This window comes from Ambystoma mexicanum, chromosome 4q, assembly GCF_040938575.1.
Source record: "Ambystoma mexicanum isolate Mex_15411 chromosome 4q, UKY_AmexF1_1, whole genome shotgun sequence".
NCBI lineage: Eukaryota > Metazoa > Chordata > Amphibia > Caudata > Ambystomatidae > Ambystoma > Ambystoma mexicanum.
This window is the reverse complement of record NC_090928.1, coordinates 236,691,103-236,713,299: the sequence shown is the minus strand read 5'-3', so window position 1 is coordinate 236,713,299 and position 22,197 is coordinate 236,691,103. Positions and strand designations below refer to the sequence as shown.

The window sequence follows — 22,197 nt, the reverse complement described above, 5'->3', positions numbered from 1 at the left end:
ACTCTTGCTGCAACTGCTGGACCGTTGGTTTGCCCAGTGAAGCCCTGCTGCAGTGCTGAAGTTCCTAATTTGCCTCGACTAGAGAAGCCCTGCAAAGGAGGACTTCTTCCCTTGGGTTGGTGGGACCAATCGACCCCAAGACTAACTCATCTGGAAATACTCTCCGAGCTGGCTGTACTTCCATTGCTGCTGCAGGAACCAATTGCCAGGGAGAGGAACACCAGAATCAAGTGTGTCGTCTTTAAGTCGGACCCGAGCTCCAGGAAGATCCTCCAGACTCCCAGGAAGCAGGACTGACCTACTTTTGTTTTGCTAAAGTCACCCCGAGTGGGACGGGTATGCCCAGACGTGGGTCCTGAGTCTGCCCGGCCTAGAGACCAAAGCTACTCCTCAATGATGATGCCCAACAAGGCTGAAACGTGTCTGGGGATGCTTGTGGTCTTGTGCAGAAGGGATGTGACCTAGCAGTTCGGGCTGGACTGCCCCTTTTGGGGTAGGACCAAATCTGATTTGCATATGGGTTTTCCCCTTCTGTAATGGCTTGGCAGGCTGAAAAACAATGGTCTGGAGTGTTGCCCAGAGCTATGCCCGTGGTTATGATTAATTCAAAACCTTCCAGCCATCACCTTTTTGTTTTGTAGCAGGACTGACCAAGCCTGAGCAACCTCAACAGAGTGCTGGACCCCAGATGCGAGGAAAACCCATAAAATATATGTGGTGGTGCTATTAGAGAGAAGCTGAAACCGCAAAGTGCTTCTGATCTGAAGTTTGCCCATTGCTGCCATCGACCTGTGAACCGTAGTGCAGGAGTCCCTAGACATCCTCCCTCTTGTCTCCACAACTGAGGCCCAGTAACAACAGGATCTGCTAAAACAAGAACAGAAGCCAGCTGGAAACAATTTCTTTAAACCTAAGGTACTGTAAACTACCTCTTGTCGTGTAGTCTTGCTAGCTCTCAGTTGAGACTGTTAGGCAGAATCCTGTGCAGTGCCCTTAGGGAACACTACACACAATTAAGACTACAGGTGGCAATACAAGTTTTACCTTTGGTACAAGCCTGTTCTACTATGTTAAAGTGGTAGCAGTAGCGGAGCAGCCAGGCTTATCTCAAGAGTATATGAGCAGTAACATAGATTACACAAAGGGACCACAATTACTGTGACTCAGGCAAACACTGACTCAAGGTTTTAGGTCAAAAAATATAAATACATTTATTTTTAAACCATTTGTTATCAACACAACACTTCTATTAATTCAAAAACCACCCGTAAAATATACTACAACTAACCAATTCACTTTGTACAGTATTACTCAAGGTAAATACCCTGTGCTTGTAAGGACCGGTGTTACGAAACAGCACACGTTACCGTGAATGCAATTGCGATCACTTTTTGACAGTTTGGTCTAATAGATAAACGCATATCCGCGGCAAGAAATGCTACTGGGCAAAAACACACTTAGCACCCGAGATACCCAGAGCGAGTTGGGGCAAAAACCACAGGCAATATGTTAGTTAGGCAGACAGAATCGAAGAACACACACAGACAGGAATTCAAGAGTCAAAGGGCTGGAGTCAAAGTCAAATGACACCGGGTGCCTGTTGTCGAGGATCACACAGTCGGACCGTTCAAGCTTCAACGTTGTCAAGAGTACTTTGATATTGTCAATGTTCGGAAGCAAAAGTTATAAGAAGGAGGGAAAAGTAAGGACAAGCCTTAAAGTAGAGAAATATTTTCCTCAAACAGGACACAGTACCTTTCTCAAAGAACGAAGCTGGTGCCACGGCAGTTGTTCCTGTTGGTTTCCCGCAGACCCGCGCTTTCCTGCAGCTTCAGCACGAAGGAAGACGATGGGGGGGTCTGCACCACACAGGGATGAGGCTGGCATCAGCGACAATGAATAAAAGGTGCGCTCCTTAAAAACAGGAGGGTCTTCAGGTGGCTATCCGGACCACTATAGCAGTGTGCAGCGATTTCGACCACGAAGGCGACCTCTGGCTGAAGAAGATGAGCTGGTTATCCCCACCAGGCTCAAGGGAAGACGACTCCGGACTGGATCTCCTCTTAGTCGTTGAAGGGTAGATCGCTCAGGACTGCAGCAGGGCTTCACCGGTACGGGGTAGTTGTAGCAGTCAACCTCTCCTCCACTTCTCGTTGGTTTCTTGTAGTTCCAGTGTCGACTGACTTCCAGCCCAAGACCCCTGCCTTTTATGCAAAAAGCCCCCATTCACACAGCCTGGCTGTCAATCACCCAGCAGGGGGGTTTGTCCATCCCGGATAACCACCTAAGCCAATCATGACAAAGTGCGACTTGGGTTTCCTAGGATACCCTGTGCAGGGGGTTACTACACACCCCTGCCTCACATTCAGCCCACCTAGACACCCAGGCGCCTTGAGGAGGGCTTCTAGGTAGAGGCCCGCCAAAAGACAGTGAACAAAGAAGGCAAACCTAGTTTGCCGCGCAAAGTAAAACACGAAGGAGTTTAACAAAAAGAAATGGCGAATAAACCGCACCGGAGCCAATCGAAAAAGGATTTGGTCAAGCGGGTTTAAGTTTGAGGCTAACACAATAGCCTACAATATCACTGTTAAATAAGATAACCGCAGTAGAAATTTAGGGTAGATACCACTGCCACCAGCCATGTCTAAATGTTAAAAGAGCGAAACAATGCTCTAGGAGGTACAGATAAAAAGAGTTATATTGCCAGCCAGCGGTCATTGCACTTGTCACGTTTTGCGCCAAAGAATGGAAACATGCCTGAATGGTGGAACTATGTAATATCAGGGACAAATACCATCTTGACATGCTCAATCATAAATTTCGTTGACATGATGCTGCCACATCAAACGAAGTTGAGCGAAACTGGTATGTGAAACATCAAATCGAAGTAGGAGGAGCAGGGGAAAGGAATCTAATAGGGGATCTGAGAACACAGAACGAAAAGACGTAGTTGAAGTTAATGTTTGGAAAGAACAATCATTGACAGAGAACCGAACACTGGATCCTGGAGTGTTACTTGACCTTCTACTGGAAACGTTTATTCTCACACCTATCTTCTTCGTTTCTACGTCTACACTTAGGTTCTCTCCTTGCTCTACGTTCCTCGCCTCGGTTCTGCCTGTTTTTCTTCCTCCCTCCTTCCTTCTCTCTTTCTTTGTCCTTTTCTGTTTCGTTCATTTTTCTCAGCCTCTGCTCCTTCCCAGGAAATGGAAATGTAATAATGAAATTTCGTGACTAAAAAGTTTTTTTTTTTTTACAAACTAAAGTCAATAAAAAAAAAAAAAAAAAAGAGTTAAGAGTTAACCCTTCCAGCACCCCATGTAAGATGGTGTGTACTGGATCTGTGGTTACATTTGACTAAGTAAAGTTAATGGTAACTTTACCCTTTCCTGGGGGACAGCAGTCACCTCAGAAATGGAGTCGGTTGTAAGTCTGAACGACATTCCTGTTTCACTGCACTGAAGGTGCTGGATGACACACAAAGAAGGGGGCTACTGAAGTGGTGTACTTCAGAGCTCACAATCTTAAAAACAGGTAAAAGACACAGCAAAATAGGTGTAAGAGTGGGGGAACAGCTCACACTCTTACCAAGTGGAAAGAAATAACTCCAGAGATCCAGCAAAGCTGTTGAGGGACTCACTAGGTAAGGGAAATTAGCCATAGAATGAGAATTCTCCCTAACAGACTTGCCTTGGTTGCCTTTTGCAAAGTTGCTAGCAGCTTTGCCCTTCACAAGCCTCCCAGCTTGTGGCCCAACAGTGATTTCATTTTCTACAAAGATTTCTAAAACATTGTGCAAGACTTTTTACTTAACTTCAAGAAGTACTTCAGCTCTCCTAGACTTCGCTCAATTGACATTGGCTGTCCTGGCTACCTGAAAAACTCTAACCTCTGACTTTGTGCTTTAACTATCCCTCCAAAAGTCACACATTCTTTAACTTGTATAGCTGGGACGGGTTAATCTACATTGCATTGGGGCGGTTCAAACGTGCTTACCGGCATAAGAATATTTGTTAACTATTGTTTTATTCCCCAACCTTTTCCTTTCACACCAAACTCGGTATTGCTCTAAATGTGCCAGTGATATTTATTTTTTACATTTATAAAGCGCACAGGCGGCCCGGGGCATCGTGGCGCCGTTACAATAAGGCTTACTTAGTTACCGCATGAAAACAACAAGACAAGCTGTAGGTGTTATTTGGATCAGTGAATACGATACAAGAAAGCACAAGGTTACATTGACATTTACAGGGTATGTAGCTTTAATCTCAAACGATTCAAGGTTACAGGGGAGCCAGCTGAATCTCACGCTTTCCAAGGATGGGTGAGCATGTGAGCTGGGAGAAGCGGGGTGACATAGTTGAAGAGCTTTGTTTTGAGTGATTTGCAGAATGCTGCGTGGGAGGTCACATTCCTTAGTGTTGTGGGCAGGGCATTCCAGTTTTTTGGCGCTAGAAATAGGAAGCTCAATCCTCCAGCTTTGGCTCTTTTGAAGGTAGGGACGATGAGCTGATTAGAGTGGTTAGATCGCTTAGGTCTGGCAGCGGTGGTTGATTGATATTTTATTTCTATCGCGCTCGTACACAAGTGTTTCAGAGCGCGACAAGGGAGGGGAGCAGGGAAGAACAAAACAGTGATCGCTCAAGTGCATGGGAGAGGGGGAGGGGAAAAGTGCATAGAAGTGGAGAGGTGGAAAGTGCAAAGCAGAGGAGAAACAGATAAATAACAATAAATAATAAAGGCAACAAACAGTGGTAATGCAGACAGCAATTTGCAAGTGCTAGGTTTAAGGCAGCAGATAGGGTAGGTCTGATAAGTGCAGGAAGAAAAAAGGGGGCTCTATAATAATAATAATAATTTGGCACTTATATAGCGCTACGAACCCTCAGGTATCTGAGCGCTGCTTATTATTACCCACGGTGTGTGGTGCTATATCTATGGGTACAGATACAGACCCCAGTGCAAGGGGTGGCCCGAAGGCAGTGCGGGAGGGTGGCAGGATGAGCAGGTACCTGGGCCCAAAGGACAGAGGGTGGCCAGGTGCATGGTGCCAAGAGAACAGATCAGCAGGGGAGAGGGGGAGCGAAGGCAGAAGAAAAGAGGAAGATCTTGAGGTGCTTCCGGAACCGGAGATGGTTCTCCAAGTTTTAGAGTGGCAGGGAGGCTGTTCCAGCAGGAGGCCCCAGCCGAAGACAGATTTACCCCCAGCTTGTTTCTTAGAAAAACGACTGACCCTGAAGGAGTTGGAGGAAGAGTTATTGGGTGGCATGGGTTATTTTTTCTGATCGATATGGGGGGCTGTGAGGGATAGGCACTTGTGGGTAATGGCTAGGGTCTTAAAGAGTATACACTCTTTGACTGGGAGCCAGTGGGTACTCCTCTTTGCGTGGGAGATGGGCTCCCTTTTGGGAATGCTTAATGCTGCTCTGAGGGCATTATTCTAAATTATTTGTAGCCTGTTGAGGTGCCCAAAAATAGGACGATACAATAGACCAGCTTAGCCCCATTGGTCGCTCTGGCTATCGAGAGGCAGTTTTTTGCAGTTAGGTAGGGTTTGACAGCTGATGATTTTGGTAGCGAGTGCCGCTGAGGAAGCAATGGCGCTAACTTGGCGCATCATGGAGAGAGATGAGTCAATGTAAAACCACAAGGTTTTGACTGCTGAGAGACAGTGATTTGGGTGTTCTCTATGATGAAAGAGCTGCATTGAATGTCAAGCTTGTTGAGAATTTACTTGGGGCCTACCAGGAGGATTTCTTGTTTGTCCCCGTTGTGAGACAGTCCATGAGCCACCATCCATGCTTGGATGGTGGCATAAGTTTTGGACAGTGTTTCCTGGTCTTTTTCCGAGGAACCATTGAGAGGGAGGAGGACCTGTGTGTCATCGGCATAGTTTGTGTATTCTATGCCACTATTGTCCAAGTCATTGAAGAGTGGTAGAGTGAAAATATTGTATAATATGGGCGAGGGTCAGGAGCCCTGTCGGACACCGCAGTGGATGGTGGTTGGTGCAGCGCATGCCTGATCTGAGAACACTTTCAAGACTCTCCCTTCAAGGAAGGAGGTGATCCAGGATGTTGCTTCAGGGGAGAATTGGGCTGCCTTCCTGAGTTGTCTGCCAAGGGTCTTGCGGTCGACAAGATCAAAAGCTGCCGACAAGTCGAGGAGTAAAGCAGGCTTGCCATCATCCATTATTTATCCTAATTGGTTCTTTAGATCCAGTAGGGTAGATTCGGTTCTGTGACCGGTGCGGAAACCGGATTGCCTTTTTCCGAGGATGCTGTTTTCTTCAATTAAATGTTGTATATGTATAGAAGCTGCTTTGTCGAGCATTTTGAACAGGAAAGGAACAGTGGTGATGGGTCTGTAGTTGTTGGGTGATTCCGGGTCCAAGGATGTTTTTTTCCAAAGTGAGCGAACCCATGCCTCTTTCAAGCATGAGGGGACGATTCCAGATGCGAAAGAGGCATTGATAAAGGCTGTCAGAAATTGAGCTAGTGTGTCTGTGCAATCTTTCAATAAGATTGGCAAGGCAGACATCACCCTTGCAATTGGAGGGTTTCATTTGTTTAAGGAGGGCTAATACTTCGGTCTCAGTTACTTCTCTGAAGGAGAAGCGCGTTTTATCCTTGGTGTCCAGGTTTTTTTATAGGGGAGGTGGGTAAGTTGGCTTAAGGCGGGGCATTATAGTGGGAGCTGATTTTGTCCTGCAAGCAATCTTTTTTTTTTAAGCCTGGCCGTTTGGACGCTCAAGCACCAAGTTTCGTCTTTCAAGAGATCTTGCGTGCTAGAGGCTGGGGCGGCAAGTTCCTTGAATATGGCAAACAGTTCTTTATATTCGGATTTCGCATTTGCAATTCTGATGTTAAAGGCTGACAATTTGGCTAGAGTGATGGCTTTTTTTGTATTGGGAGGCAAGTGTTTTGTAGGCATCTAATGTGGAATTCTGTGGATTAGTGAGCGCAATACGCTGAAGGGATCCTAATTCCATGAGCTCAGATTTGAACCAGGAATTGGCATGCTTCTTCCCTTTTTCTTTCTTTCTCTCTAGCAAGGCAATGGCGTCTAACGTTGTTTTGATTGTGGTGTTATACAGTTCTGCCAGCGCAAGGGGGTCGTTGGAGAACGGGGGCTTTAGGGCCGGAACCTCTTAAAACAGGAGGATCCTGTTTTTGATAAGGTTACATGAGCATCTAGCTAGTGCTGGCGGGGAGGGCGTTTTAGGTTTGTTGGTTTTGGTGAAGGTGGGGATGGAGAAGTGAATGAGTTGGTGGTCCGTCCAGGGGCAGGAGGTGTTCGAGCTGACGACAGCTGTGCAGTTGTGGTCCACTACCCAGTCAAGAATTCGTTCTTTGGAGTGGGTAGGGTGCGTGATTCGTTGCAGGAAACCCAGGACAAGGAGTGCTTTGGCCAGCAACTTGGCTGGTTTATCCTTAGGGTCATTAAAGCCAACATTAAGGTCCCTGAGTAGGATGGATTTAATAGTGGTTTTCAAGTTATTGCCTGATAGATGGAGTAAGTTTCCATGAAAGTCAAGTAGTGGGCCTGAAGGGCGGTAGATAGTATTGATAGTGATCGTGCCGTTTGGTGAGCGGGAGAGTTTAACAGATAGGGCATCTACATTCCCGCATAGCGGAGTGTTTACTTGTCTAACTGAGAGAGACTCCTTTACTACGAGTGCAACTCTCCCTCCTTTGGTAAGCAGTTTGTCCTGTCGGAGTAGGGTGTAGCCAGGTGGGAGGGCCAGGGAAATAGCTGGACCTGCTGCTTCGTGCAGCTACGTTTCGGTAATGGCAAGAGCATCTAGATCCAGGTTGGTGAGTAAGGAATAGTTTCTTACCTGTAATTACATTTCTCCAGCATTGGTATCTTTCATGGATTCACATGCTTAGAATATTCCCCGTCGACAGACTGGGAACCCTCGGTAAGCTTATAAAGCTGTTTCCCATAGGAAAACGTTCGACACTTGTGTCCTATCTATGTCGTTTTGGGCCGCGCACGCACGCCCCACTAGGACGTAGTGGTATAAATGCCCCGCCCCGCGGCTCCCTTCAGATTTCGACCCCTCCAAAGTGGAACGGGGTGAAACAAGAACTACAAGATGATTGCATTTTGGGGAGGCTGGAGGGCGCATGTGAGTCCATGAAAGATACCAATGCTGGAGAAATGGAGTTACAGGTAAGAAACTATTCCCTTCTCCAGAATTGGATCTTTCATGGATTCACATGCTTAGAATAGAATGCACAGCAGTGAACTTGAAAGAATGGTGGAGGTGTGAATGCAATCCAGCACCCACCCCACCCCATCCTGCAAAAGGCGAATCATGATCACATAAGATTCGAAATTAACAACATGCCACAGTACTGCACCAAGTAATATTCATATAAGCCATAAAAGCATACATAAAACACATGTTTACCTCTATGCGTATATTCGTACATATATATATATGCATATACAAATACATATCCAAACCAGCATAGACACTTCTCGAAGAAAAGGGCTTACCTTACTGAAAAAGATGGCGCAAGACTGTTCATCCCATTTGTATCTCGTCCTCATGCTGTTGTTCGAGGCAGTAGTGGTGGGTGAATGTATGGGGCACTGACCATGCTGCCTCCCTGCAAATGTCTGTCAGTGGAAACCCTGCCCACAACGTCGCCGTCGACGACAAAGTCGCCCTGGTCGAGTGAGCTCTCGGACGTCCTTGTAGCGGTTTTCCCGCTTTTGAGTGGCAGAAGGCAATCGTCGACGAGACCCATCGGGCCAGTCCTCGTTTCCTTGTCATTGCCTTCCCCTTTGCCGAAGGCCCATATGCAACGAAGAGTTGTTGAGTTCGGTGAAGGTAAAATTTTAGAGCTCTCTTGACATCCAGGGTATGCAAGACCTTTTCCGCAGCTGATGAGGGAGTCGCGAAGAAGGTGGGCAGGACAATGGATGAATGTTTATGATAAGTTGTAGGAACTTTCGGGATGAAACGAGGACTTGTTGACAAGATCACTTTGTCTTTGAAAAACCTGAGATATGGAGGGTCTATGACCAATGCTTGCAACTCTGAGATCCGTCAAGGCGATGTTATGGCTATTAGAAAAGCCACTTTCCATGATCAAAACTTCATCGACGACGTGGCCATTGGCTCAAAGGGTGGTTTCATTAACCCTGCAAGTACCATGTTAAGGCTCCACGTCGGTGGAAAACGCTTAACCGGGGGAAACGTCCGGAATAAACCTCTCGAAGTGTTTCACTAACCTGTCGCTAAACAAGGGCGTTGATTTCCTCCCTCTTGTGAACCTAGAGATGGCCGCCAGGTGAACCTTTAGTGATAAAAGGACAAACCACTCTTCGCCAAATGTAGTAGATACGGAAGAAGTTGTTCCGGAGTAACCCTCAGAGGTTCCACTCCTGCCTGCCCTTGACACCACGTACAGAATCTCCTCCACTTACACCTGTAGGACTTGTTGGTGGACGGGGCCCGCGCAGCCTGTAATATCTTCCGACAGTCCGAGGGAATGTTCAAGGCACCAAATTCTGAAAAGTCAGGAGCCACGCTGTGAGGTTGAGACTGCTCGGGTTGTGATGCCACTCCGTTCCTTTGTCCCGGGACAAGAGGTTGGGCACCTTCGGGAACGTTATCGGGTGATCCGCTGACAGGTGAAGCAGGTCGGAAAACCATGGTTGCCCTGGCCAACACGGTGTTATCAGGATGACTCAACACCTGTACCTGCGTATCCACTGCAGAGTCCTCCGTATCAGATGAAACGGAGGGAAGGCGTAGAGGAACTTGGCCGTCCACGGGAAGGAAAATGCTTCTCCCACCGAATCTTCCTGTGGCCACCTGCTGGCGTACATCTCGCACTTCTTGTTCGCCTTCGTGGCGAAGAGATCCAGTGGAGGCCGCCCCCATTTCTCAAAGACCTTCGACAATTGCTCAGTGTTTATTTCCCACTCGTGAATCTGGTCCATATTTCTGCTGAGCGAGTCCGCCTGCTCGTTCCTTACTCCTGGAAGGTGATGAGCTACGATGGATATATTGTGTTTTAGAGCCCAGTGCCACACCTTCTGAGCCTCGGTGGAGAGGGTTCTGGATCGCGTGCCGCCTTGCTTCCCTAAGTAAAACATTGCCGTGGTGTTGTCCGTCAAAACTATCACTGTGGATCCCCTGATGTGAGGCAGGAACGCCCTCAGGGCCCAGCGGACCACTCTCAATTCCAGAACATTGATGTGCAGGAGAGATTCCTTCTGAGACCAACGGTCTTGCGTCTGCAGAGTGCCCATGTGCGCTCCCCAGCCAGTTAGGGACGCGTCCGTCACCACGGTGAACCGGAACTCCGGCTCCTGTAGGGGTACTCCTTTGGAAATATTCGGAACTCTCTTCCACCACCGAAGAGTTAATAGGAGCTCGTTGTCGGTCAGCCTGTCTGACCAGAGGCCCTGAGCTTGCGTCCAACGGTCCGCCAAAAACTGTTGCACTGGCCTCATGAAAAGGCGGCAGTTGGGCACCAGAGGAATGCAGGACGCCATAGCTCCCAGGATTGATGTATATTTTCTCACCGACAGTCTGGAATTGATTTTCAACTGACTTGCCAATCGACTGAGCCTGGTGATCCTGTCGAGGGAGGGTCTGACTAACCCCAACTGGGTCTCGAACTGTGCACCCAGAAAGACCAAGCTTCTTGACGGCGTTAATGAGGATTTTTCGAAGTTTATCGCAAACCCCAACCGTTGCAAGAGGCTCATGGTGTCCTGTAGACTCCTGTGCGTTGATGCCGGGGAGGACCCCCTCACCAACCAGTCGTCGAGATACGGGTATACATGGTGGCCTTGCCTTCTCAGCCAGGCTGCCACTGGAGCCAAGCATTTCTTGAACGTTCTGGGGGAAGATTTCAGTCCAATGGGAAGAACTGTGAACTGGTAGTGAGTCCGCCCTACCACAAACCTTAGGTACTTCTTGTGTCGTCGACACATCGGTATGTGGAAGTACGTGTCCTACAGGTCCAGAGACGCCAGAAAATCCTCTTCTTGAACTGACCTGATCACCTCCTGGAGCGTGAGCATCTTGAACTTTGTGTTCTTCAACGACTTGTTTATCTCGCGCAGGTCTAGGATGGGACGCCACTTTCCATTTGGTTTTTTCACCACAAAGTATCAGGAATAAACCCCTTGACCCCTTTGTGACGATCGGACCAGTTCTATAGCCCCTTTTTGTAGCATAAGTGCTACTTCCTGCAGCAACACGCTCAGAGGGGATTGAGCTACACACGCCGGTGGAATATGCGGAGGGTTGCTCTTGAATTGCAGGGAATGTCCGTATTTTACTGTGTCCAACACCCATTGATCTGTCGTTATTAGCTCCCATTCGTTGATGTAACATGATACTCTGCCCCCCAGAATGTTCTGATGCCCGTCATTGCTGGTCCTTGTTCTGTTTATCCCTCGTCGACGAGTAACCTGCTCTCTTCTTGGGGGCCTGTAGTCCCAGCGACGTTTAGCCGCTTGCGATGCTCGCCTGTATCCCTGAGAGGAATATGCTGGCCTACCGAAGGGTGGGTCCCTCGATGCTGAAAATCTGGAATTCCCCGATGCTCCTCTGAAGGGACGAAAAGACCGGAAACTCTGACCACTCTGAGAGGAATATGCTGGCCTACCGAAGGGTCGGTCCCTCGATGCTGAAAATCTGGAATTCCCCGATGCTCCTCTGAAGGGACGAAAAGACCGGAAACTCCGACCACTCTGGAGGGCCCCCAAGGAACGCGCCGTGTCCGAGTCCTCCTTCATGCCCTTCAGGGCTTCGTCGACCTTCTCGCCGAAGAGGAGGTCTCCTTCAAAAGGCATATCCAGTACCTTGTACTGGACCTCCAGTCGGAAGTTGGTGCATTTTAGCCATGCTTGCCGTCGGAGAACTACGCCGTTGTTCACCTGCTTAAACCCCGACTCCGCAAGGTCTACTGCGATGTTTATGGCATGATTCAAAGCTTCCTCACCTTCCCTAACCAGCAACATAGCTGCTTTTCGATGTTCATCCGGAAGGTGTTCCAGTATAGGCGCCAACCGATGCCACATCTCTCTGTCGTATCTAGCAACTATGGCGAGAGGATTGGCTGCCTTCACTTTGGTAGCACCTACCGACAGGACTTTTTTGCCGAAAGCATCCTGTCGTCTAGCATCACTTTCCGGGGGGGGTCGTACACTTGTGTTGAGCCCTTGCCTTTCTCGCCGCCGCCGATACCACAGAGTCAGGTGTTGGTTGTGAGGAAAGGCACTTGGGAGTGTAGTCCGGGGCTTTGAATTTTTTCTCTAGGCGACCCTTCATCGCTGGCTCTGAGAAAGGGTGGCGCATGGTTTGAAGACCTTCCTTCCACACATGATCCAGGATGGGCACTGAAAACATCAACCTTCTCCTTTTTCCCATGTGGTCGAAAAGAATACAGTCCTTCTTTTGTTCTTCTTGGGCCAGCCCGAATTCCGTGCAAGCCCTGGCCATCATGTTGTGAAATGACCCCATATCGTCTGGGGGAAGACGGCTGAGCCGGGCTCCTCAGGGTTTCCAATTCTGCATTGGACTCCCAGGTCAGATCCCTGGAGGGGGAAAGTGAGACCACCGACGACGCTCTGCTGCCTGATCCCGAATCCAACAGTTTCCCTTCCTCGTGGCATGGGGCCGAGAGATTTGCTTCCGGAGGCCCTGCCGCGGGGGTTGAAGGTGGTGGGCGGCAAGACCTGGCCGGAGTTGTTCGAGGCAGTCTGTCATCCAGTGTCCTCAGCAGCGTTTGCAGCGTGGACAAGACCTCCAATGATAAAATTGATTGCGGATTGAGCAGGGGGCAGAACTCGGAATCCTCCCGGAGAGAGGTGTGGTAACTTGTAAGCCCAGGCCTGCAGGGACAGCTATCCTCTCACCCTCATCTTCCGAGGACACCGACAAGGCCTCTTGCTGTAGAAGTGTGTCCGGCAAAATTGGGTCGTAGACTTTTGGACGCCAGGCCTCTTGTGGGATATCCGTTGACGAAGCAATAGCTGGCCCTGTCGTCGACGCCGTCGTCGCCTCCGATCCAGGAACGGCTGAAGTCAACTGCGTCAGCGGCAGAGAAGTAGTTGACTACTGCCCAACCGTCGACGACGGTGGTGGTCGTGCAGGCTTATGCGTTGCTCCTGCCTTTTCTGAACTCGACCTGCGTTTCTCTGTCTCTCGACTCAAGGTCGATCTATGACGATCGCCGTAGGAGGATTTAGATTTGTCTTTGTCTTTCCTCGCTGAAGATGAGGACGAAGAGGCCTTCTTCGAAGAAGAGTCCATGGAATGGCCTACCGACGATTCCTTGTCCATCGGTCGCGATTTCTTTACCGGGGGTTCCGACGACGATGAGCAGCGCGGGCCCCTGAAGATTTTGACACCGAGGCCGCGCTGCGTGTGGAGCCAACCTCCAAAGGCAGGTATGCCCCCGCTCCGTCGTTCAACCATGCGACAAGTCTGCGACTCCGATCCTTAAGTCTTCTGGGAGAAGCCCTTACATATGTCGCACTTGTCAGCCGAGTTATGAGGGTGCAGACAGTAAATGCAGTCCATATGTCTGTCCCCCTCGTACATCTTCTTAAGTCTGCACGTAGCGCACGGGCGGAACAGTACTTTTCCTGACATTAGGAGAAAAACTGCAACAGCACAACCTAACCAAGTAGAAAATACACGAGGTATTCCCACTTTGGAGACGGTTGAAATCTGAAGGGAGCCGCGGGGGCGGGGCATTTATACCACTACGTCCTAGTGGGGCGTGCGTACGCGGCCCAAAACAACGTAGATAGGACACAAAAGTGTTGAACGTTTTCCTATGGGAAACGGCTTGATAAGCTTACCGAGGGTTCCCAGTCTGTCGACGGGGAATATTCTAAGCATGTGAATCCATGAAAGATCCAATGCTGGAGAAGGTCATGTATCTCCGTGTCATGGGCTGGGAGTGAGCGTGCATTTATAAGGGCACATTGGAGTGGAATGGGAGGGTGGTTTGGTCTTCCTTACAGTAGGCATGGTAATCAGTGTATCTATGTTGCGGTTAGGTGTAACTGGGGGCATGTGGTTGGAGAGGTAAGGGGGCAGATCTTCTGGCTTTTGTCTGGTGGTTGCAGAGGTCTGAGAGAAGTGCAGGCCTAGTGGTTGATTTCTAGAAGAGGTAGGCCTGGGACATTTTGCGTGCTGCAAAGGCTCAATACGTCACCTCACCCTGGCTAGTCTACTAGCCAGTTGGTTAACTGACTGATTGATAGAAGGGGGTGTCTGGCCGTGGGGTACAGGGAGGTTGCTGAAGGAGGAAACGAATGGGGTGGGGGATGTCTGAGTTTGGCAACCTGTGGGCAATACTGAGCAGCAGTGAGTGCTAGGTTGGCAAATGCTGTGGCTGCGGTTGCTTATGGCTGTGCCTTTTAGGGGAGAATAGAGAATGCAGAAGACTGTGTAGGTGTGTATTGAGAGTAGGATGTGGGTTTAACAAGTGGATTAATTAGAGGCTAGACTAAGCATGGCTGTCTATCTATTGCAAGACACTAAGTTGAGCTAGGCGCCGTTAGGTTAAATACCTTAGTACTAAACACCATGTAAGACTAAGAGGCAGAGGATGCATAGAAAAACAGAGTGAAACAAGCATAGAGCTAGGCAAGGAAACGCATTACATGGTGAAACATAGCTTCATTAATATGAGAGCAGTTCATACAGGACCGGTACCTCGCGCTATCAGGTGTGTTATTGGATTACAACAATTTAAACAGCACAGTCTCAAGATTTGATTGCAGTACATGGGTAGACGGCAGAGTGGATTCACATTTAGGGTAAAACAGTGATTTCGGGACATAGGTTAGCATGAAAACAGAGTACATGTTTAATATCGTGTGGCCGGGTGTGTCTGCCAACTAGGGGTGTCACGGTATTCGTTTTATGACGGTACGATAACCTTCTTGCCAAATGACGGTATATTATGGTTATCGCGGTATAGCAGGTGGAGTTAACTGATCTTAACAAATATTTTCTAAAAGGTCATAAACTGACAGATGTATCATCACAAACAAAACCAGGCACCCAGGGCCAGAATTGGGCTTTTCAACATACTTTCCACTGAAACGCCTTGCTTCCACCAAACACAAACACACGTGTGGAGAGGAGGGGCTGGGGTGGAGGCCTGCTGCAACTGGCAAAGCAAACTGAATAGATTTTCTTAAGTGGTCATTTAGGCTTTTTGCTTCCCCACTGGCTACTGGTCAAGATGAACATGTTGCCATCTTGATAACCTGCATGCCACAGATCAATGGAGGCTGATGGTAGTATATGCTTGTGTATACACACACACACACACACACACACACACACACACACACACACACACACATTCTCTTTACGTTACAGCCTTTAGTTTACTTGCGGGCCAAAAGGTGTTCAGTAATCACTGACATGTTACCCTTTGGTATGGCAGCAGGGAATACCCACAGAGATGATTGAATTTCGCAGTGTGACTTATTATATGTAAATTCAATGATAGAACCAGGGAAATCCCCCATTGCCATATGTTTAGAGAACATTATCAATTATAAATATATAAACCCCAAAGCCGCCACCCCAAAGTAAACCCTTTTCCTTCTTGGCACTGTATCTATTCTTCCTATTGCTAACATATTGATTTTGTGTAAGGCACGTGTGGTTTATGGAAAGGCATTAAAAACTGCTCCAACTGAAACTATTTGGCAGACGGCACATACAACAGTGCAAAACCAAGACTGCGCAGCAATTGCTTACTGCAGCCTTTCCAAATCAGATTGAAAAGCACACTTAACGGTAAAAACGGTATAACGGTATAAACAATGTGACGGTTATTATTGTTCAATTAAGTGGTTCACGGTATCTTTAACGGTATACCGTTATACCGTTACATCCCTACTGCCAACATGGGCTAGCAAGGCTATTGACAACTGAATGTTAAACAGTTACGTCTTGGCCTCTGGCTGCTTTACTTTGCGCTGAACAGCGGTTTTCAGGGCAAAGGTAGGAGCCGTGCTCTGTGGTGGTCAAGTTCCATTATAGACAGCAGATGTGCAGCATACTTAAAGGCAGCAGCGGAGAAACAGGCGTGGTCTGGAGTTAAGGGGTCGTAGTGCATATTTTGTATTTTAGCCAAGTGCTATTGATAAGCGAGAGCCGCCAACACAATAAGGGTCATGTTAGATTCGGCAGAGATTAGGCAAAATCATATGCCGAATGTCACGATAGTACTCACAGTTGGAAATTAGCGATGTCAACATAAGGTGGGCAGCCTGAACGAACGGCAGCATACAGGGCAGAGTGACTGGCTCCCGGCACCTACAGCCCAGACAGGCACAGACGGGCCCTTCCGATGCGGTCCTTGAGATGGGCGTTCGACTTCCACCTGTCGGTGCTGCCGATTGGGTGAAAATGAGGCAGTTGGCCAATCAAGGCACAGGTCGTAGAAAGGAAGAAAAGCCACTCAGAGTGAGGGTGAAGGGGAGGCGGCCATTATGAAAAATGCCCAGGGAACAGGAACAACGGCTAATTCAACAATGGGTGACGTGTAGCGGGCAGATGCTCCGCTGCAATGAAGCCTTGGCACACAGATTTGGCAAATTGCAAATTATGTAGTATTATATCAAGCAATTTATGTAGTATTATATCAAAAAGGGGCATGGGCGCTCTCAAATCTCACTGCAGAGGTAGTGAGTAAAGCTGGAGGCTCACTTCTCCAGAAGCGAGACGCGGCGATGGTCCTGATGGTGGGAGAGGGCTCCTGCCCCCTCGCGTTGATTCAGAAAGGAGTGTGTCAATGTCCACAGTGTCCTAGTTATTTAAGTCACCTCAGGGTGTAGGAAGTATCTGTGTGCCATCCTAAATGGGTATCTACTGATTTATTGAAACAGAGTGTGTATTTTTGAAGCATATTTTAAGTGTTATATAATTGCTCCCTTCTAAGGAAGGCTTATCCAACTGACTTAATAAATAATTGTTTAATCAAGAAACCGAGTGTTTATTTGGATACTTGTCCCTGTGAAACTCTATGTTACAATCCTACAGCAAACATTGACCCCTCTTGAAATAAATCTGGCTGCTCAGTCACTCTACCGACTTGTGTAGTACATGCTTATACCAAAGGTTGGGTTAGCTATTGCCAAGAGAACAAGGCTGGTGCAGTCTCCCACAGGGCACTGCATACAATCTTGCCTAACAGTTTCCTTAATATTTGGAAGCCATATGACTTTGGTTCTGAAATTTTTCCGAACCTTTATGGTTTGGTTTGAGTAGGATTTGTGCATTTTTATAATTTTTAATACTATGCCCTATTGCAGAGGTCGGCAACCTGTGGCTCACCCGATGTTTTGGACTACTCATCCTGTGATCTCTCACTGTTGTCTAATGGATAGAACTGATGGGAGTTGTAGTCCAAAGTATCTGGAGAGCTAAAGATTGCAGACCCCTGCACTAGAGGTTCCAAATCAAAGTGGAGGGATGATGTAAGCCTTGGGGGACTTTTTTACAATTTTCCTGTTAGCTAAAATGTCTACTTACCTATTACTTTCATCCTCTACCTATATGGGTTAGGTGCTGTTCACCACGTGTAGGGTTTTCCATATGTGGCCCGGCATCCGTGCGTGCTTGTTTGAGGGAATGTTAAAAGAAAAGAGAAAACAATAAAATAGAACCCCCAAGAAAATAATCCAAAGATGATTTGGAAAAAAAATACAAAATATCATTAATGGCTCCAGGCAGTGCGTCGGGAGTACTCACAGGGACTAATCCAAGGGGGCTGAGCTGCTAATGTCTGGGCCAGCTCTGCCGTGGCAGATGTCGGCCCGCCCAGGGGCCAGATCGGTCAGGAACAGTGAAATCCATGGTCCAGACAGCGTGACGGGTGCTGCCTTGGCCGACTAAGAACAGCCCGGCCCAGGCCACGTGTGGGGTCGGCTCAAACCAGACTGCCCGGCCGTACCCCAACATCCCGTCCCGACTCATGGCCAGCGAAGCGGGCCTTAGTTGAAGTCCTCCCAATCTGTGTATTCCAGGCACAGCCCGGGAAGTGAAGCCTGCACCACCCATAAGGGTGTATTGGTGAACAAAGTTCTGGGTTGGCATCAGTGGCCAACCCGGGTGAAGAAGCACCCTGCCATCAGCATCTAACGACATATTGCTGAGGGGGCAGGCCAAAATTAGGCGGTGTCCCATGTTGCCAGGGGGGACTCCATCTGCCCTTAAAAAGGCTGCAGGTTGCGGTGGTGAAAGCAGCAGCATTCCCACAGCATAGGTGATGCCGCTTGAAGAAACAATGGTAGAGCGGCCCACAGGCTAACAAAGCATGCCTGAAGATTCATTAAGTGCAGCGAGTGCCGCGGTTTATATCGGGTGGGCCCACCATCTAACGGGGCCCACCGAGAATATATAGGAAATGCTGCAGCGAACTCGGGTGGGCCCCCCAGCCAAAGGTGCACACCCTGAAGACCAAAAAAGGGTTGCAGGCATGGCAGAAATCATAGGTGGAACTCCACACGCACAGGGGGCCGCCCAAAACTTTAAACCGACTGCTGGCTTTGCAGTGAGTGCGGTTGGCCCCATGAGGTGGACTGGCCAACCTGAAGAAAAAAGAGGGGCAAGGCACCCGGCATCACCTGTGGGGGTCAGACCCCTGCCAGCCATCAGGATATCAGGATCAGCAAGCTCCTGCCAGCCACCATCCAGCCCTACCGCCAGGATCAACAGGACCAGCCAGCTTCTGCCAGCCACCATCCAGGAGCAGTCCTGCACCTGCTCGTCCAGAGCCAACGCCACAGCCAGAGCCACAAGGACAGACCTCAAGGTACTTTGAAAGGGTGACTGGCTGTGGCAGTGACCCCAGTGTGACAGTGTTTTATGTTGTATATATGCTGTACGTCAATGCATATATGTATGTGTAGTTATATGTATATATTTATTTAATTGTTATGTAGGATGATTGCTAAGTAGAGGGAAGGGGAGTATAGAGTTGGGGCTAAGTAATAGAGGGTATGTTAAGTAGATTGAAAAGTAGAGGCGGGACGTTATGCAGAGATGGCCACAAATTAAAATGGGGGCAGAAGGGTGGTACTCTGGCGTGAGGTAGCGGGATAGTGTGGCGCCCTGCCTCAGACCGTCAAGCAAGATGGGACCACCCACAGAGGCTATCCTCAGCCTTCACACTCTGTGTGAGTGGCACCTGAGTTTAAGGAGGGAGTCTACTGCGTCAGACTCACCCTAAGGGTCTCAGAGAACCCTCCAAGGAAGGGTGAGCTGACATAGCAGGCCCACAGTCACATTGAGCTCATGCCAGGGGAATCCTAGGGAAAAGGTAAAAGATTTATGTGGTGTTATTAAATAAAGAGGGGTGCCTGTTGTGATCTAAGAACTCAGGGTATAGCCAATCTCCTGTTAAAAGCGATTTTATTTTAGCAGGTGCAGTGCCCCTCCCTACGGGCTGGGGGCTAAGGGTGGTATCCATGGGAACTGTCCCTGCTCCAGGGAAGGGAAGAATACACGAGGGCCGGTAAACAGGGGCTACACATATATAACAATGGTGGGTTGTGCCTCTAGGAAACTGTACTTGATTGTGCATGCCAACAGAGAATCTTTACCTGCTTGTTAGGTTGTGTGGTACCCTTCTACTCCCCCTCCACCATCTGTTAAATTTATGTTGGGTGCCTACCTGTGCTAGTGGACCCACATATAGGCAGTGAGGTAAGTCATTTAAGACCATTTGTTTATTTAAAATAATACACTGGGTATCTTTTCAATAAGGTGCATCATACCTTAAGTACTTCTTTGAACTGATCGATTCCTATGCCAAACTTAATAAAGTGCATTTATTTCAGTATATTGGTGTAGCATATTTTCTAGAGATGTGTGTGGACCAATTGCACCTTTATGTTGACCTGCTATCCCTACCTGAGAGTTGAGCTTTGGCTCTAAATTCGCATTACCTACCTTTAAGAGAAGCTTAGCTTCCGTTTCTTGTCATGTGTGTTAGCCCCCCATTAAGGTCAGCGGTTGTAGTCCCCTTAGAGGGTGGTACAAAAACTGCCTTAACATACCCACAATTGATTGCTCACAAGGCTCTGAACTGAGGCATGTGTATCTTAAGCGTATTGTACTATGATATACAAATACATGCTTCCTTTCAAGTAGCTCCTTGATGGGGCTTATCCCCCCCCCCCATTGTACATGTTGCTGAAGCAATGAACCATGAATAAAGTACCTTACAAGATTTCAGGAATTATCAGGGCTTTCGGACCTCCACCCTCTGGACAGGGATGCACATGGATATGAGACTATGGGTACACCTAGCACTCACCCACTTAACAGGTGTTACTGAATAAACACAGATTTGGAATATAATGGCTGCTATTAGTCTACTGGCTGAGACATAAGGTGTGGAACCACAGAATGTTATCAGTAGCTAAGCACTACTCCTGAAACTCGTTTAAAAATATTCCTTTACCTGAGATCAGTCTGGCCTCTACCATCGCCTCTCACCTTCTCCTCAGGAAGCCAAATGTCAAATATGTCAGCCTTTCATTAGGTCATCGGTCCTGTCAGTTGTCACTCCAGACTCATAGCAGTGGGTCTTGCACTATTAACCAACCTCTGGACACCACACTGCCTTCTATAGTGAAGCATCCCACAGCCAGGTCAAGCTGTCCGATAAGAACACGTGTGATGCCATTCACCAAAGTCAATGAAAACAGGAAAACAAACGTTTTCTATTCTATTCCGCTGCTCAAGATCCATTAGCAGCGTACAAGGCCTTGGAACCATCACTGAAGAGGTCCCCATGGGACCTTTGCTTCTGTGCAAAAGGGCAAGAGCCATAGGGGGCAGTGCCTCTGAAGTAGGAATAGATCTAGATGGGCTAGAATCCTTTGCCTGAGGGTTTAGCGGACCTTGGGAGTCTCTCCTGTGCTACACAGCCAAATAAATAGGGCTAAGCATCGAGGTCCTAGATGGCGACTAGCCATGCATATGATCTCCATGAAAATAGTTCATAGTGGGGGCTCTCTCCTCAGAAACTTGAAAATGTTGTGTTATTAATATCTTTTGCAATGTAACTGAGGTCTACCTGTGGTTTAAACAGTCTTGCAAAATGTCCCTGAAAACAAATATAAAATATTTTTTGAAAATGGCAGTGTTTTCATTTCATTTATTTGTGAAGCAAATTACAAAATTAATCAAAGTATCCTTTATTAAATTGTACTATTGGCTTTCAATGAAAAGGTCATTTTATAGATAAAGTGATCTGAGATCCTGCACACAATCACTGCTTTTGTGAATATTAATGTAAATCCTACGCTTGAGAGGACAGTTTCTGAAAATAGCATACTGTGGTCTCACCATACAAGAACACCACTACCTAAAAGGAAAAATAGATGGACTCAGTCTCAGGTGCCATGCATTGTATTAACACAGTTAAAACACAACTGTATCCAATCTGCCCAAGAGAATAAAATAACAAACTTCAAATGTTGCTCTAAATAATGAGGGTCTTTCCAAGGAAAACGATTAAGTTATAAATCCAGGAAAGAGTCCATGCTCAAAAAAAAGTTTCTCTTTTGGCAAAATATCATCTAGAACGCATACATGTTCAGGTTAAAATGACTCAAAAAGCACAGTAACGTAAATATAAAGGATATGATGCAAGAAGATGCACTTATCACCCTTGGAGCAATAACCTTGTATGTAAAACTTGCAGACCTCTTTTTTCTTTTGCGGCTCTGCGTCATGATCAAATTTGCATTCATCTCCCTGTGTAAACACAGTGAAAGGAAAATATAAAAATCAAAACTCCGCAAAAGAGGAACAAGTGGATATAACATAACACACTCACCTTTATACATCGTGCAGCAAGGTAGTATTTGCAAATTTGCTTTCCTTCATGCTCCACTGTATGCTGATTAATAAATTCCTGGCTCATGGGCTTCTTCTTAACACGTTTATTATCCTTAAAAAGCATAACAAAAAAAAAAAAGTTTCAACCGTAAACCAAATTTCTACTACTATATGTAACCTACAAACTTTAACATTCAACATTCTCTTTAATATATATATATATATAAATTCAATGAAAAAACTTTGTTAAAGGGACGTTATGGTTAAGTTGCACTAATAAAAATCTATGAAATTCAATGAAAAAACTTTCGCCAGTTATGGTAAGC

At 47.5% G+C, this 22,197-nt stretch overlaps 1 protein-coding gene across 3 annotated transcripts in view; it reads right to left on the bottom strand.

Moving 5' to 3' along the window:
• Positions 1–22,197, bottom strand: part of ZC3H6 (zinc finger CCCH-type containing 6) — a 1,150,225-nt gene that overhangs the window by 597,335 nt on the left and 530,693 nt on the right. For all 3 annotated transcript variants that reach the window (XM_069607788.1, XM_069607786.1, XM_069607787.1), the window contains 2 exons: positions 21,870–21,983; positions 21,677–21,787 (listed from right to left, as the gene is read on the bottom strand). In XM_069607788.1, the coding sequence (XP_069463889.1) occupies positions 21,677–21,787; positions 21,870–21,983 (225 nt within the window). The remainder of the gene's footprint in view (positions 1–21,676; positions 21,788–21,869; positions 21,984–22,197) is intronic.